Raw genomic sequence first — 17,173 nt, 5'->3', positions numbered from 1 at the left:
TATTAAATGTCCACAGAGCAATTATAATCACGAAACAATATGAACAATATAACTTTATAAAGTTCAAAATCATAGAACTTAACCATAAAATGCTTTTATCTGTTGCATCATTAAGACAATTTGTATCTATAACAAGGCCAGAACAGATTAACGTCTACTATTAGCAGACATTTTCAGATATGGCCATATGTTAACTTATTGGGGTCAAACTGAATAGATTTTTAAGTGGCCAGAAGTTTGCAGTGTTGTGTATGTTGAGGACTAATGAATTCTGACCAGTAACTTACCTGGGGTCAAAGGTTCCTGATCCATCACTCAAATTAACAGGATGGTCCATAGAGAAGTCACTCTTCATGGACAGATGACTGGTTACTGGAGAGACTGGTCTCTGAGTTTGGTTGGAGATTCTGGAAAACAGAATAAATCACAATGAAACTACATTTAAAAATATATCAAAAATATATTTCAATAGATAAAATACATTACACAAAGCATTAAAATATATGCCCATCTTTTCAGAGGCAGTGCCCACTTCCTCTATCTACAGAATTTCCTCCTCACCAAGCAGACTGATTGTCGAGACACGTAGGGTACAGATCAGCAGAACTAAAACCCACAACATAGTCACATTACATTCATCACCGGATTAAACATGATAGTGTGACATTAAAAAAAAAATGTACAGTTGAAGTCGGAAATTTACATACACCTTAGCCAAATACATTTAAATTCAATTTTTCACAATTCCTGACATTTAATTCTTGTAAAAATTCCCTTTTTTAGGTCAGTTAGGATCACCACTTTATTTTAAGAATGTGAAATGTCAGAATAATAGTAGAGAATGATTTATTTCAGCTTTTATTTCTTTCATCACATTCCCAGTGGGTCAGAAGTTTACATACACTCAATTAGTATTTGGTAGCATTGCCTTTAAACAATTTAAACATTTTGGGTAGCCTTCCACAAGCTTCCCACAATAAGTTGGGTGAATTTTGGCCCATTCCTTCTGACAGAGCTGGTGTAACGGAGTCAGGTTTGTAGGCCTCCTTGCTCGCACACGCTTTTTCAGTTCTACCCACAAGTTTTCTATGGGATTAAGTTCAGGGCTTTGTGATGGCCACTCCAATACCTTGACTTTGTTGTCCTTAAGCCATTTTGCCACAACTTTGGAAGTATGCTTGGGGCCATTGTCCATTTGAAAACCCATTTGCGACCAAGCTTTAACTTCCTGACTGATGTCTTGAGAAGTTGCTTCAATATATCCACATCCTTTTCCGTCCTCATGATGTCATCTATTTTGTGAAGTGCACCAGTCCCTCCTGCAGCAAAGCAACCCCACAACATGATGCTGCCATCCCCGTGCTTCACAGTTGGGATGGTGTTCTTCGGCTTGCAAGCCTCATCCTTTTTCCTCTAAACATAACGATGGTCATTATGGCCAAACAGTTCTATTTTTGTTTCATCAGACCAGAGGACATTTCTCCAAAAATTACAATCTTTGTCCCCATGTGCAGTTGCAAACCGTAGTCTGGCTTTTTTATGGCGGTTTTGGAGCAGTGGCTTCTTCCTTGCTGAGCGGCCTTTCAGGTTATGTTGATATAGGACTCGTTTTACAGTGGATATAGATACTTTTCTACCTGTTTCCTCCAGCATCTTCACAAGGTCCTTTGCTGTTGTTCTAGGATTGATTTGCACTTTTCGCACCACAGTACGTTCATCTCTAGGAGACAGAACGCGTCTCCTTCCTGAGCGGTATGACGGCTGCGTGGTCCCATGGTACTTTATACTTGCGTACTATTGTTTGTACAAATGAACGTGGTACCTTCAGGCGTTTGGAAATTGCTCCCAAGGATGAACCAGACTTGTGGAGGTCTACAATTATTTTTCTGAGGTCTTGGCTGATTTCTTTTGATTTTCCCATGATGTCAAGCAAAGAGGCACTGAGTTTGAAGGCAGGCCTTGAAATTCATCCACAGGTACACCTCCAATTGACTCAAATTATGTAAATTAGCCTATCAGAAGCTTCTAAAGCCATGACATAATTTTCTGGAATTTTCCAAGCTGTTTAAAGGCACAGTCAACTTAGTGTATGTAAACTTCTGACCTTATGGAATTGTGATACAGTGAATTATAAGTGAAAAATCTGTCTGTAAACAATTGTTGGAAAAATGACTTGTGTCATGCACAAAGTAGATGTCCTAACCGACTTGCCAAAACTATAGTTTGTTAACAAGAAATTTGTGGAGTGGTTGAAAAACGAGTTTTAATGACTCCAACCTAAGTGTATGTAAACTTCCGACTTCAACTGTATCTGACACATGGGACAACAAATAATCAAACAAAATATCACAACCGCTCAAATAACATAATAAATTGAAAGAAAAAAGCTAAAGATCTTCCAACCATTTTACTTGTAACATCGCCACATAGGCCTGGTGATTCACTTCCTCATCCCAGTTCCACTTTAACTGGGCTGAAGTAGAAGCACTTGAACATTAGTTTTGTTTACTCTATAATGTTCTCTTTGCTTTAGTCTATATTCTTATTCTTCAATGGTGCATGCCACCTACTGTTGGGTGGTAAACTATAGAACATTGCAGGAAAGGGGGGGGGGGGGGGGAAACTACAAAATGTGGAAAAAGTACATATACTTTGTTATTTTCACCTTCAACAGCTGTCACGTTGTCACCCCTTTATGTAACAACAGTAACCAGAGGGTGGCGCTAACAGTCAGTTGCATGCGACAGCAGTAACTCATGACATTGTACTGAAACTTGCTTCAGGTAGTTTTTTTTTGTCCTTCAAGATATATTTTTAAAATTATTTTTAGCTAAAAGTTTACTTGAAACCAGATTTAGTTATGTTTTAGTCATGCTTGGAGTGAGATGATATATGGTTCCTGAAACTGTCCATGAATGGCTTCAATAATACATAGCCTCATATCATTAATTTTCAAAGACACAAGTTGGCCGATCAGACTTCAAATATGTGATTACTGTACACTGGCAACACTGGGAAGAAGTGGAATAATACAATAGGTGTGGGGAATAACAGTAGTGTTGTTGCTGACAAGACAGTAATTATCCTATATTTTAGACCATTGGTAAGAAGGAGAATTGTTCCACTTATCAGACGAAATAAATAATTAAATCTCATATTTATTTTACTAGGCAAGTCATTTAAAAACAAATTCTTATTTACAATGACGGCCTACCCCGGACGACGCTGGGTCAATTGTGCCACCCTATGGGACTCCCAATCATGGCCGCCACTCGGGAGCCCATAAAGCTGCCCATACGCCCTAACAAAAATATTGTCATATTAATTGTCCCTCCTATAGAAATAAATGTATTCTTTAAAACATGCATCCAATCCCCTTGATCCCGTACGTACCAATAATTTGCTTCAATGTGCCGCGGTTCTCAGTGCTGTGGCAAGACAGACCGCAGTTTTCAAAATGGAAACTAATCAGTCGGGCTATGTGTTAGGTGTTGTCTGGTAAAGATGGCGCAGGAACTTTTCAATTATAGGTTTGAATGTTTATTTTATGGGTTCTCAATCCATTTGTTCTCGACCAGCACTTACACACATGATTCAACTAATCATCAAATATTTTAAGAGTTTAATGTTTGAGGCATATAAATTAACATTCGCAAATAAAACTTTTGGGTTTGTAGGCTTGTTTACAGAGCTGCCAACTCACGCATTGACTGTGGAACACACACATCACCGCACCTCTATCGTTGAGCAACTCAGCTGAAGTAGCAGTTCTATTAACTAGTAATATCTCATTCCAGGTAGTCATTATTTTACTCTGTCCTTTAGAATAGATTATTGTTCAGAAAGACTTACTTTATTGTTTACTTCTCTCCATATAGTGTTTTCTGCTCTGTCGTCTCAAAATGGATCCTGTAAAAAAGAACAACTTTACTTTCTGTTTCAGCTCAGGCGTCTCCCCACCCTGATAATAAAGTGTTTTATTGGTATCTTCCACCAGATGGCAGCAAGCACGTGCTGTAACTAGACTTTACAATAGTGTTCGGTTTCTTGGTCCTGTTGACTCCTTGTCCTTTATTCATAAAGACAGTGTCTCAGAGGAGTGCTGACCTAGGATCAGGTCCCCCCTCTCCATGTAATCTGATTCATTATGATCTAAAAGGCTAAACTGATCCTAGATCAGCTCTCCTACTCTTTATGAATACTGTCAATCATGAGCCTCAAGATGAGGCTCATGATTTATAAGTTGTATTCTTCAAGAATCAATTAATGTCATTATTTGAACTGCTTTGCCATGAACAGATCTGTGAGGTCTTAACTTAAAGGTTCTATATAGACCTAATGGTCATTTTAATGGGGTTGAACATCCATCCCATCAGATTGTGTAAAGGATTTTATGAGTTCAGAAAAATACTGACCTGGAAGCATCTCTCTGACCTCACCCTGCTGAAACACACTCAAGTCAAGACCACATAGCTACAGTTATATGCTTGTCTGTTTTTACCCACTTTTACAGCCAATGTATGGACTGGTATCCATATGAATCAGTGGAATATACAGACTAGTTAACCACCTCCCAATAGGGGTTCATCAAATCTAATTTTATTGGTCACATACACATATTTAGCAGATGTTATTGTGGGTGTAGTGAAATGCTTGTGTTCCTACGTCCAACAGTGCAGTAATATCTAACGATACACGCAAATCTAAAAAGTAAAATAATGGAATTAAGAAATATATAAAATATGAGGCTGACATCAAGCATGCAGCACTAAACAGACAGCCATCTCAGGACATCCAACAACTCCTGGGGGGGGCATATCAACATTCTACATGGACTTCCACTCCTTGTCTCCTTTCCTTCATCTCAACTGACATGAGCGAACTGGACAGGTAAAAGCAATGTTTCCACACCGATTAACTACCTTAAAACCTTTTACTGTAGTGGGCTAAATCAGGTTCACACAGTGTTTCTTGGTAGTCTTAAACACATTTGAAACAAAAGTATACACCTCACACACATGGTTATGGGCTTTAAAAAAAGAAGACACCTTTACCATGTCAGATATAGAGTTTAAATGTATTACATTTTGAGTTTGTGTTCAATTTTTTGTTTGTATCCCAATATTACGCTTTATTTTACGTCACAGAAGACTGAAATATAACCAAACCATTTGACATAGAAACACCAGATTTTTTGGCGGGTCTTTTGAAATAATGTTGAATAATTGTCACGCGGGACTAGGTGGGTGCAGGAATCAGGCGCAGAGAGAGTTCCACTGGGACTATAGTGCTCTTTAATAAGGCACACGTAAAATATAAGCCCAACAAATACAGGGCGCGGACATATAACGTGACAACCCAAAAACCACAGGGTGTCAAGTGAAAGAAAGAAAATACACGTAACAAAATAAAAACAATCCCGCACAAAACAAGGGCGGGTCTACCTACTTAAATATAGGGAAGCTCATTAACCGAAAACAACAGAAACACAGGTGAAACTAATAAGACAAAACAAACAGACAAACGAAAAAGGGATCGGTGGCGGCTAGTAGGACGGTGACGACGACCGCCGAGCACCGCCCGAACAGGCAGGGGAGCCAACTTCGGCGGAAGTCGTGACAATAATTATGAAAACTATTAATAACATTCCACCCATGGAGGTGGAAGAAGAACAAGTAGTGAGGAAGTCAATCTCTCCTCTACTTTGAGCCATTTATTTAACATTTATTTAACTAGGCAAGTCAGTGAGAGATGTACATGCATATTATTCATGTTAGCTCTCTGTGTACATCCAAAGGCCAGCCGTAATGCCCTGTTCTGAGCCAAACGTAATTTCCCGAAGTCCCTCTTTGTGGCACCTGACCACACGACTGAACAGTAGTCCAGGTGCGACAAAACTAGGGCTTGTAGGACCTGCCTCGATGATAGAGTTGTTGAGAAGGCATAGCTAATATTAACTACCATCTAGATGTCACCTTGATACATACAATCTACTACTCAATGGGGAGGAAATGAAAGGTAACAACACCAGGACACAGGGCCCTTGGCTCCCTCTTGACAAGCACTACTGTCCGGCGACAGCGTGGGAAGTAGCTACCTAGCCAATATCAAGGTGACAGTCACAGTATTTGTTTTACGTTTAACCTTTACTTAACTAGGCAAATTAGTTAAGAACAAATTCTTATTTACAATGACGGCTTACCCCGGCCAAACCCGGGCCAATTGTGTACCGCCCTAAGGGACTCCCAATCACAGCCGGATGTGATACAGGCTGGATTCGAACCAGGGACTGTAGTGACATCTCTTGCACTAAGATGCAGTGCTTTAGACTGCCTCACCACTCTGGAGCCCTGAGTATACAACCCATGAAGCAACAGTAAACCCATTGTCAATACTTTTAATACAAAATAAACAATTGTCAGATTTATAACTGAACGTACAATTATTTGTGTAAAACAAACAGTGAAATACGATTCTGACTCATCCTCTGGCTTGAAAACAGAAATTCTAACTCTCGTGGTACAGTAGCTCAATGTACAGTAGTTGCCTGGTAAGAAACGGAAGAAAAAAACTGCTGAATCAAAACCGTCTAACCTATAGAGTAGTTCTTAAAACCGGACATGAGTTACCTCTGGTTCGTTCAACCATCCCTATGGGAAACATGAATGGGGAAAGAATAGGGTTTTGGAATAAACACTTAAAATAAGGTCTGAGGTAAACACAGGCTTAGGAGATCTTATACGTTTTGTTCTATGAGAAAACAGCAGTCAGTTAACATGACTTTGATAAATTATGAAGCCTTATGTGATTTACATATTATGTATATTTATATATACATATAGTTGAAGTCTGAGGTTTACATACACCAAATACATTTAAACTCAATTTTTCACAATTCCTGACATTTAATCCTAGTACAAATTCCCTGTCTTAGGTCAGTTAGGATCACCACTTTATTTTAAGAATGTGAAATGTCAGAATAATAGTTGAGAGAATGATTTATTTCAGCTTTTATTTCTTTCATCACATTCCCAGTTGGTCAGAAGTTTACATACACTCAATTAGTATTTGGTAGCATTGCCTTTAAACAATTTAAATGTTTCGGGTAGCCTTCCACAAGCTTCCCACAATAAGTTGGATGAATTGTGGCCCATTCCTCCTGACAGAGCTGGTGTAACCAAGTCAGGTTTGTAGGACTCCTTGCTCGCACACACTTTTTCAGTTCTGCCCACACATTTTCTATAGGATTGAAGTCAGGGCTTTGTGATGGCCACTCCAATATCTTGACTTTGTTGTCTTTAAGCCATTTTGCCACAACTTTGGAATCATGCTTGGGGTCATTGTCCATTTGGAAGACCCATTTGCGACCAAGCTTTAACTTCCTGACTGATGTCTTGAGATGTTGCTTCAATATATCCACATAACTTTCCTCCCTCATGATGCCATCTATTTTGTGAAGTGCACCAGTCCCTCCTGCAGCAAAGAACCCCCACAACATGATGCTGCCACCCCTGTGCTTCACAGTAGGGATGGTGTTCTTCGGCTTGCAAGCTTCCCCCTTTTTCCTCCAAACATAACGATGGTCATTATGGCCAAACAGTTCTATTTTTGTTTCATTACACCAGGGGACATTTCTCCAAAAAGTATGATCGTTGTCCCCATGTGCAGTTGCAAACCGTAGTCTGGCTTTTTTATGGCGATTTTGGAGCAGTGGCTCCTTACTGTGGATATAGATACTTTTGTACCTGTTTCCTCCAGCATCTTCACAAGGTCCTTTGCTGTTGTTCTGGGATTGATTTGCACTTTTCGCACCACAGTACATTAATCTCTAGGAGGCAAAACGTGTCTCCTTCCTGAGCGGTATGACGGCTGCGTGGTCCCATGGTGTTTATACTTGCGTACTATTGTTTGTACAGATGAATGTGGTACCTTCAGGTGTTTGGAAATTGTTCCCAAAGATGAACCAGACTTGTGGAGGTCTACAATTTTTTGTCTGAGGTCTTGGCTGATTTCTTTTGAATTTCCCATGATGTCAAGCAAAGAGGCACTGAGTTTGAAGGTAGGCCTTGAAATACATCCACAGGTACACCTCCAATTGACTCAAATTATATCAATTAGCCTATCAGAAGCTTTTAAAGCAATTATATCATTTTCTGGAATTTTCCAAGCTGTTTAAAGGCACAGTCAACTTAGTGTATGCAAACTTCTAACTCACTGGAATTGTGATACAGTGAATTATAAGTGAAAAATCTGTCTGTAAACAATTGTTGGAAAAATTACTTGTGTCATGCACAAAGCAGATATCCTAACCGACTTGCCGAAACTATAGTTTGTTAACAAGAAATTTGTGGAGTGGTTGAAAAACGAGTTTTAATGACTCCAACCTAAGTGTATGTAAACTTCCTACTTCAACTGTATATACAGTGGGGAGAACAAGTATTTGATACACTGCCGATTTTGCAGGTTTTCCTACTTACAAAGCATGTAGAGGTCTGTAATTTTTATCATAGGTACACTTCAACTGTGAGAGTCAAATCACATTGTATGATTTTTAAGTAATTCATTTGTATTTTATTGCATGACATAAGTATTTGATCACCTACCAACCAGTAAGAATTCCGGCTCTCACAGACCTGTTAGTTTTTCTTTAAGAAGCCCTCCTGTTCTCCACTCATTACCTGTATTAACTGCACCTGTTTGAACTCGTTACCTGTATAAAAGACACCTGTCCACACAGTCAATCAAACAGACTCCAACCTCTCCACAATGGCCAAGACCAGAGAGCTGTGTAAGGACATCAGGGATAAAATTGTAGACCTGCACAAGGCTGGGATGGGCTACAGGACAATAGGCAAGCAGCTTGGTGAGAAGGCAACAACTGTTGGCGCAATTATTAGAAAATGGAAGAAGTTCAAGATGACAGTCAATCACCCTCGGTCTGGGGCTTCATGCAAGATCTCACCTCGCGGGGCATCAATGATCATGAGGAAGGTGAGGGATCAGCCCAGAACTACACGGCAGGACCTGGTCAATGACCTGAAGAGAGCTGGGACCACAGTCTCAAAGAAAACCATTAGTAACACACTACGCCGTCATGGATTAAAATCCTGCAGCGCACGCAAGGTCCCCCTGCTCAAGCCAGCGCATGTCCAGGCCCGTGAACTAAGACAAACCCTCAGCGCCACAATACTGGTAGACCAAACTGAGTGTCACCCAGGTTGGTATACTGTAAAAAGTAATAAAAACAAGGACGAAACCCAAACGAGATGGCACAAGCCAAACCGAGTGGGGGGGACAGCAGAGCACCCTGATGGATAAGCTAGCTAGCTGCTCCAAGCTATTGAATAGTTATGGGTATACTGCTGATAGAGAGGCTAGCTGGCTGCTCCAAGCTATTGAATAGCTATGGGTATACTTCTGATAGAGAGGCTAGCTGGCTGCTCCAAGCTATTGAATAGCTATGGGTATACTTCTGATAGAGAGGCTAGCTGGCTGCTCCAAGCTATTGTATAGCTATGGGTATACTTCTGATAGAGAGGCTAGCTAGCTGCTCCAAGCTATTGAATAGCTATGGGTATACTTCTGATAGAGAGGCTAGCTGGCTCCTCCAAGCTATTGACTAGCTATGGGTATACTTCTGCGTTTATACACTCTAACATAGAGCTCTTACAAAGCAAATCGTTCTTCTTCGGGATTTGTTTGACAGATTGCATCCAACTTTTAGGTGCCGCCACCTACCTACATTATATTCTTTGATACAATAATACAAAGTTGGGAGAAAAGGGAAATGACCCTACCAACTATTAGCCCTCTAAGAAAAAACACCACCCATTCCACTATTTAACCCGACCTAGTCCTACTCCAGACCAACGGTCTGAGACGACATATCACTACTACTCAACACCCCCTGCAGCTATTCTGCAGTAAATCCTAGCAATCCCAAGTACTTCTCTGCAGCTGCCACCACAACCTCTATTTTCTGTGACTTTCATTCCATTTCTGCAGTACATTTGACATCCATGGCTATGAAGGGCTAAAAAAAAAAATACCTTACTGAAGCTTAAGCTATTCCTATCACTCTCAGTTAACCTTGGCCTACTCACAGGGATCCTGTACCCATCTTCCTCTACCACTCTCTTCACTGCTTCATCATACAACACTTTCTGTACTACTTTAACCCTGGCAACCTCAACCAGCCTTTCTCTCACCAGACACCTACGATCTCCAGCCCCTTGATCACCCCTACAACCAACACACACAACTTTCTCCAGCGATACTTCACATTCCTTCGCCTCGTGCACTCCTGCACACTTCTCCTGCACACTACCCACATCTAGGCATCTCCCTCCTACACACTGCATCGATCATCGATCTATACGCTGACTCTGTGAGTGAGTTTATTAGGAAGTGCATTGGAGATGTTGTACCCACTGTGACTATTAAAACCTACCCGAACTAGAAACTGTGGGTAGACGGCGGCATGTGCGTAAAGCTAAAAGCGCGAACCACCGCATTCAACCATGGAAAGAGGTCGGGGAATGGACGAATATAAACAGTGTAGTTATTCCCTCCGCAAGGCAATCAAACAAGTGAAATGTCGGTATAGGGACAAAATTGAGTCGCAATTCAAAGGACCAGACACGAGACGTCTGTGGCAGGGTCTACAGGCAATCACGGACTACAAAAAGAAGTACATCCACGTCATGGACACCGACGTCTCGCTTCCAGACAAGCTAAACACCTTCTTTGCCCGCTTTGAGGATAATACAGTGCCACCAATGTGGCCCGCTACCAAGGACTGCGGGCCCCCCCTCTCCTTCTCCGTGGCCGACGTGAGTAAGACTTTTAAATGTGTTAACCCCCGCAAGGCTGCTGGCCCAGACGGCATCCCTAGTCGTGTCCTCAGAGCATGAGCAGACCAGCTGGCTGGTGTGTTTACGAACATATTAAATCGCTCCCTATCCCAAAATGCTGTCCCCACATGCTTCAAGATGGCCTCCATTGTTCCTGTACCAAAGAAGGCAAAGATAACTGAAAGATAACTAAATGGCTATCCCCCTGTAGCACTCACTTCTGTCATCATGAAGTGCTTTGAGAGGCTAGTTAAGGATCATATCACCTCTGCCTTACCTGTCACCCTAGACCCACTTCAATTTGCATATCGCCCCAACAGGTCCACAGAAGATGCAATCGCCATCACACTGCACACTGCCCTATCCCATCTGGAAAAGAGGAATACCTATGTAAGAAAGCTGTTCATTGACTACAGCTCAGCATTCAACACCATAGTACCCTCCAAGCTCATTAAGCTTAAGGCCCTGGGTCTCATCCCTGCCCTGTGCAATTGGGTCCTGGACTTTCTGATGGGCTGCCCCCAGGTGGTGAAGGTAGGAAACAGCATCTCCACTTCGCTGATCCTCAACACTGGGACCCCACAAGGGTGCATGCTCTGCCCCCTCCTGTACTCCCTGTTCACCCATGACTGCATGGCCATGCACACCTCCGACTCAATCGTCAAGTTTGCAAATGACACAACAGTAGTGGGCTTGATTACCAACAACGACAACCTCTCTCTCAACATTAATAACAAAACAAAGGAGATGATCGTGGACTTCAGGAAACAGCAGAGGGAGCACCCCCCTATCCACTTCGACGGGACAGTATTGGAGAAGGTGGAAAGTTTTAAGTTCCTCGGCGTACACATCACGGACAAACTGAAATGGTCCACCCACACAGACAGCGTGGTGAAGAAGGTGCAACAGCGCCTCTTCAACCTCAGGTGGCTGAAGAAATTTGGCTTGTCACCTAAAACTCTCACAAACTTTTACAGATGCACAATCGAGAGCATCCTGTTGGGCTGTATCACCGCCTGGTACGGCAACTGCACCGCCCTCAACCGCAAGGCTTTCCAGAGGGTAGTGCGGTCTGCACAACGCATCACCGGTGGCAAACTACCATCCCTTAGTTTAGCAATTAATACAAATGCATGCGTTTCCCTACAGTGGGCTCTGCTGCCTCAGCAATACTGTCAATCTATCATCAATATGTCCACTCCTAATTATAGAGTTTATCTTGTGTTCTCAACAAAACAACTTTTGTTATGTAGTGATCATGAGATAAATAAATTGTGATCTCAACAGTATGTCCTCTCTGGACTTCCTGATGACTAGCGCTCTATATATTATTATGGGTGAGGCCTGACCTGGAATGTGAAGCGAACTGAAGCTGGCTAGCTTTAGAAAACCAGTATATGTAGCTTGCATCATAGTACACCCCACCCCTTAGGCTATGTTCAGGTTTCAGCATTAGGCAAGCATCAACATGCCGAGTCATAGGCTACTACCTGGGTCGTATTTATTAGTTTACACCGCAGTCAACAGTTTTGCAACATTGCATAAACGGTTTCCTCAAAACGCCGTAGAATGTGACGTAAACGGTTTAAGTTGCCAAACGTTTTAGCTACGGTGGACACTAATGAACACACACAACTTGTTTTGAGGAAGTGTAAGTTGCTGCTAGTCTTTATTTGACAATATTTATTTGTCTCTTTCACACAACATACCTTTCTGAGTGAAAAGAGTTAACAGTAGATTAGAAAGAGAAAATGTTTGTTTGTTGTTTGTTGTGTTTTGAGAAGACAAGCCTATAGGCCTATGATACAGTAGGAGATCACCCTGGGAAACACAGATGGCCACGGAACCAATTCACCCCCCGCATCTAATTTACATCAAATACGTTTTAAGGAGAGTAGGCCTATTATAACACTCTGTCCACCAAACATATAATCAACTATATGAATACACATAACATATCATCAACTATATGAATACACACAACAATATCATCAACTACTGTATATGAATACACATAACAATATCATCAACTACTGTATATGAATACACATAACAATATCAACTACTGTATATGAATACACATTACAATATCATCAACTATATGAATACCCATAACAATCGTCGTCTTACCTTAAATTGTTCTCAACAGAAGCAGAGCCTGGAATGATCATTTGCTCAACTAATTTACATATCAGGTTCTGCCTGCTCTCTCTCTCTCTCTCTCTCTCTCTCTCTCAAGCACATACAGACACAGCCAACCAATGGAACAAATAAAAAAATTGACTAAATTAAACAGAAATGCACAGAAACATATCATTGGCTCAAAAGTTCCAAGAAATATAATATTTTAGTACCAACGGACTCATCAATGAAACTTTCATTTGAGGCATTAGAATGTATGTAAGAGACATGATTGTATGAAATCTATGTCAATGTAGATCAGCATAAAGTACAACAACAGATCTATGTCAATGTAGACCAGCATAAAGTACAACAACAGATCTATGTCAATGTAGATCAGCATAAAGTACAACAGATCTATGTCAATATAGACTAGCATAAAGTACAAGAAATCAAATCAAATCAAATTGATTTATATAGCCCTTCTTACATCAGCTGATAACTAGTAATATCTCATTCCAGATATTCATTCTCTTACTCTGTCCTTTAGAATAAATTGTTCAGAAATACTTACTTTATGTTTTACTCTCCAAATAGTGGTTTCTGCTGTCGTCTCAAAATGGATCCTGTACAAAACAACAAATACACTTTCGGTTTCATCTCAGCCTTCTCCACACCCTCATAAATGTGTTTTATTGGTATGTTCCACTAGACGGCAGTAAACATCTACTGTAGACTAGACTTTACAACAGTGACCACGTTTAAATGCGCACAGTGTTATGATAGTAGCTCATATTCTGCTTAAGGTTTTTTACGGGATAAATTGTTTACTTGCACCTTTGATATCCCGCTCACGAGTATCCCTGTAACCATGAATAAACACAATATTCCTATTTGAAGTTAATTTGGGTTAAATGGAATAGTAACTAAAATAGGGATAGTGACTGTAGGCCTGTAACCTCTCAGCTGTAGTGTGATATTACCTCCTGCAGAATTAAGCATGATACAACAAATGCACGTTGTCTTTGGGAACAGGAGTGGAGAAATATGGTTTATTTGGGAATGGGCATGTAATGTGTTATCTTTGATTCTGTTATTCAAGCAGACCGTATTTCAACTACATAAAATATGCACCCAAGATTAAACGTAGTTAATCGTTTGCTCAGCTTTTCATTTCCTTAAAACGGGTCAAACTGATGACATTTGGACATTTTGCACAGGACCAATCTTTTCACTGTTCTGGACTTAATGTATTTTCTCCCCGGTCCCTAAACAAAACAGACAACTTTACCGGTGTTAACTAGTAGATTACTAATGCATTCATTCTATCAATGTAAAACATTACTCTGGAGAGAACTACTTTATTTAGTCTATCAATGTAAAACATTATTCTGGAGAGAACTACTTTATTTAGTCTATCAATGTAAAACATTATTCTGGAGAGAACTACTTTATTTAGTCTTCAACAAGTTATGACAGAAGAGAATCTGCATGTATCTGACTATAGTTGACAAACAAATGGGCTTCCAGATGCGGGAAATTATAATATGGCCTACCAGATGTCAGAAATGATAATATGGCCTACCAGATGTCAGAAATTATAATATGGCCTACCAGATGTCAGAAATTATAATATGGCCTACCAGATGTCAGAAATTATAATATGTTCTACCAGATGTCAGAAATTATAATATGTTCTACCAGATGTCAGAAATTATAATATGGCCTACCAGATGTCAGAAATTATAATATGGTTCTACCAGATGTCAGAAAATATAAAATAGCCTACCAGATGTCAGAAATTCTAAGGTGTTGGCATGCCACAGTATTCCATCTAAGATCAGCATATCCCCGGCACACTGATCCTAGAGCAGCACTCCTCCTCTTTTTGAATACTGTCACAGGTGACTCCTCCAGGTGAGGAATAGTTGTGCCTTACGGTTTTGACCGGAGTTCACAGAGGGGGAATTGGTAAATATGCGGTCAGATTGAGAGAAGAGAAAGAGGCACATCATATAAAACATTTACATTTAACAGACGCTCTTATCCAGAGCGACTTACAAATTGGAAAGTTCATACATATTCATCCTGGTCCCCCCGTGGGGAATGAACCCACAACCCTGGCGTTGCAAGCGCCATGCTCTACCAACTGAGCCACACGGGACCACATTTGATCTCAAATCCAATATGCTGGAGTATAGAGCCACATTTTAAAATGTTAGCTTCACTGTCAAAATAGATATGGTGTGGACTGTATACTCAATTCAATCAAAGTCTGATACCTCACTGTCTGTCTTCTGACTGATACTGCTTCTTAAACTGGTCTGGTCAGTCTACTCAAATATTCATACAATACATTTTTCTCTCTACTAGCAATATTATGATAATTTCTAATAATGATACACTCATCCAATTATGAATAGATATGGCAGGTTTCAGGACACTGATATATCTGAATATGTTGAAAAATATACGGCCACTATTTTCACCACCAAAGAATAGCAGTGTGGTTTTAATATGATTTGACTCTTTGCAGACTGGCAGGCTGTGGCTGTGCTTCTCTGGTCTCAGCTCTGAGGTTAAACCCCTCACACCTGAGAGAGCTGGACCTGAGCTACAATCACCCAGGAGACTCAGGAGTCAGACTGCTCTCTGCTAGACTGGAGGATCCACACTGCAGACTGGATAAACTCAAGTATGTAGAGGGTTTATGTCAATGTTCATATCAGACATGTTTGAGTTATCAGGCCAGTTAAGAAAAATATTCTTATCACCACTTGGACAAAGTTATATGCTGTGTGTGTGTGTGTGTGTGTGTGTGTGTGTGTGTGTGTGTGTGTGTGTGTGTGTGTGTGTGTGTGTGTGTGTGTGTGTGTGTGTGTGTGTGTGTGTGTGTGTGTGTGTGTGTGTGTGTGTGTGTGTGTGTGTGTGTGAGTTTGACGTGTATCACTCAATGACTGTCTGTTCTTCTGCTTACTGCTACAGTGTGGGACATGGTGGAGGGAACAGAATGAATCCTGGGCTTAGAAAATGTGAGTGTTGACTGCTGTGAAGAATATGACTAAGAATAAGTCTTAATTCAAGTTAAGTCAAAGTCAAAGACCACCATCATTACTTACTTGGTCATATTAAATATAAGCTGTAGTTCTACAGAAGCAGAAATCAGGGACACCAAAGTTTAGAAAGAGTTGCTTTGACAATGTGTGTGTCTGTGTGTGTGTGGCGTGTTCTTGTTACATTAGAAATGTGTGTGTGTGTTCATGCATGCATACATGAAGGTGTGTGTGTGTGTGTCCCGTGTGTGTGTGTGTGTGTGTGTGTGTGTGTGTGTGTGTGTGTGTGTGTGTGTGTGTGTGTGTGTGTGTGTGTGTGTGTGTGTGTGTGTGTGTGTGTGTCCAGCATGTGTGTGTGTTCAGGATGTGAGTGTGTGTTCATCAATGCGTACAGGTGTTTGAGTATGTGTGTAATTAATGTGAATAAGTGTGTTTTATAAAACCATACAGTATAGCATATGATCATTCAACAAGTCTCAAGTTACCTTAACTTCTCCTTTTGATTTCTAATATTGTGTCTGGTTTCATCCATCAGATGTCTGTGATCTCACACTGGACCCAAACACAGTAAACAGACTCCTCTCTCTGTCTGAGGAGAACAGAAAGGTGACGGAGAGGGGAGAGAGGAGCAGCCGTATCCTAATCACCTAGAGAGATTTGACTACAGGAAGCAGGTGCTGTGTAGAGAGGGTCTGACTGGGTGCTGTTACTGGGAGGTAGAGTGGAGTGGATTAAGGGCTGCTATAGGAGTGACATATAAAGGAATCAGCAGGAGAGGAGAGGGTGAGGACAGTCTGATTGGATGGAATGACACGTCCTGGAGTCTGGTCTGCTCTGACAACCTTTACACTGCCTGACACAATAATAATACCACTCTCATAGGCGTCCCTCCCTCCAGCTCCCACAGAGTAGGAGTGTATCTGGACTGGCCAGCCGGCACTCTATCCTTCTACAGAGTCTCCTCTGACACACTGACCCACCTGCACACATTCCACACCACATTCACTGAGCCCCTCTATCCAGGGTTTCTGGTTTATGACTCCTCAGTGTCCCTGTGTCAGGAGGTCCCTGTGTCAAACACAACGTGGACCTGCTGACGTCATCTGAGCGCGACTTATGTTTGTTGTTGGGAGCTGTTGGAAGCTG

General features: G+C 41.1%; 2 protein-coding genes across 2 annotated transcripts in view; one reads left to right on the top strand and one right to left on the bottom strand.

Moving 5' to 3' along the window:
- The window catches only part of LOC120040150, a 284,372-nt gene extending 280,418 nt beyond the window's left edge, over nucleotides 1-3,954 (bottom strand). Inside the window, exons 1-2 of the mRNA XM_038985398.1 lie at nucleotides 3,853-3,954; nucleotides 288-407 (exon numbers count right to left, since the gene is read on the bottom strand). Coding sequence (XP_038841326.1) covers nucleotides 288-355 — 68 coding nt within the window. The 5' untranslated portion in view covers nucleotides 356-407; nucleotides 3,853-3,954. The remainder of the gene's footprint in view (nucleotides 1-287; nucleotides 408-3,852) is intronic.
- The window catches only part of LOC120040153 (ATP synthase subunit d, mitochondrial-like), a 272,738-nt gene that overhangs the window by 244,487 nt on the left and 11,078 nt on the right, over nucleotides 1-17,173 (top strand). The window lies entirely within an intron of this gene.

Source organism: Salvelinus namaycush, unplaced genomic scaffold (assembly GCF_016432855.1).
Source record: "Salvelinus namaycush isolate Seneca unplaced genomic scaffold, SaNama_1.0 Scaffold33, whole genome shotgun sequence".
In the NCBI taxonomy this organism is placed as follows: domain Eukaryota; kingdom Metazoa; phylum Chordata; class Actinopteri; order Salmoniformes; family Salmonidae; genus Salvelinus; species Salvelinus namaycush.
Note: the sequence above shows the minus strand (reverse complement) of the source record. Positions and strands in the feature narration are given on the sequence as shown.